This window comes from Tupaia chinensis, unplaced genomic scaffold, assembly GCF_000334495.1.
Source record: "Tupaia chinensis unplaced genomic scaffold, TupChi_1.0 Scaffold000394_1, whole genome shotgun sequence".
NCBI lineage: Eukaryota > Metazoa > Chordata > Mammalia > Scandentia > Tupaiidae > Tupaia > Tupaia belangeri.
In genome coordinates this window covers 1,935,679-1,936,828 of record NW_006159896.1, presented here as the reverse complement: position 1 = coordinate 1,936,828, position 1,150 = coordinate 1,935,679, and the positions used below count along the sequence as shown (strand labels likewise).

The 1,150-nt window shown below is 58.7% G+C and overlaps 1 protein-coding gene across 1 annotated transcript in view; it reads left to right on the top strand.

Annotated features, from left to right (window-relative positions):
* Positions 1 to 313: 313 nt before the first annotated feature.
* The window catches only part of CDK9 (cyclin dependent kinase 9), an 8,778-nt gene continuing 7,941 nt past the window's right edge, over positions 314 to 1,150 (top strand). The window contains exon 1 of the mRNA XM_027773994.1: positions 314 to 325. Within this exon, the coding sequence (XP_027629795.1) occupies positions 314 to 325 (12 nt within the window). The remainder of the gene's footprint in view (positions 326 to 1,150) is intronic.

Below are 1,150 nucleotides of genomic sequence, written 5' to 3'. Positions count from 1 at the left end.
CTGTGTGGCTTTGGGGAGGCCTTTTCACCACTCTGAGCCTCCGTTTCTTCATCTGTAACTTGGGCCCCATGGCAACCTCCTAAGAGGAGTGCTGTGAAGATTCTGGGAGATGACACATGCCAACGTGCCAGGCAGAGTTGGGGCCCGGCTGACATGAGCGGGACTCCTGTAGTCTGACAGGGCACCACGCAGCAGCTCCCCTGACAAGCAAATCCTCATCTCTCTGGACCTACCAGCAGCCGAGAGCAGCCCACCCCATGAGCCTGCGTGCCATTCCACGTACCTCCAGTCCCATCCCCGCTTGGGGAAGAACATGGAAGTCCAGGTCAGAGCCGAACGGCTGCCCAGTGCTTCAGTGTCCCTAACTGTTAAGTGACAGCAGGGCCTGATCAGTTAGTCGGTCAGCAGACGTTGACTAAAGACCGGCCACCCACCTGGCCTAGCCAGTGGAGCCAAGCTATGGAAAGTGGGGCAGGTCCTCTGGAACCACAGAGTCAAAGCAGTCAGTGAGGCTTCACTGGCTGTTCCTCGCTGCTGCCACCTGTGTCTGCCGGCCTTGGTGACCTGGCTCCTGCCTCTCTTCCTTGCCTGCCCACCCCAGGGTCGGCTGAGTGCCAGAGGCCCCAAGGGGAAGTGACTGGCAGATGTGAGGGTTGAGGTGACAGTGGGGTGGTGACACCACCGGAACCTCTGCTGAGGCCTCTGTCCACAGGATGTGACTTGGGGAGGACTCGTGGGAAATGAGGGCTGTGACTGGGCCTGGGAGTGGAAGCCACACAGCCTGTGGCCCAACGCCCAAAGCTGCTGTCCCTACCATAGTTCACACCATCTCCAGGCCGGGGCTCTGTCCTAGCCTCGCCCCTAGCCCAGGTGGGCAGGGCCCTGACATGGGAAAGTGTTGAAGGTTTGTGCTAGACCAACTTGTGGCCACTGGTCAGGTGATGTCACCTTGGTATGTGTGTCCAAGGAGGGTACACCTCTTTTTTGTTTTGAAGAGGTTTTTACTATAGGGTGCATGCGCTCGCCAGACAGAGAGAGACAGAGAGACAGAAAGCGAGAAATCACCCCCCAGGGGGGATGGCCACGCCACAATCCCTTCTCCTCCATTCTCTTCTTGGGATCTTGGGCACGCAAGCACATGCACCTGGCG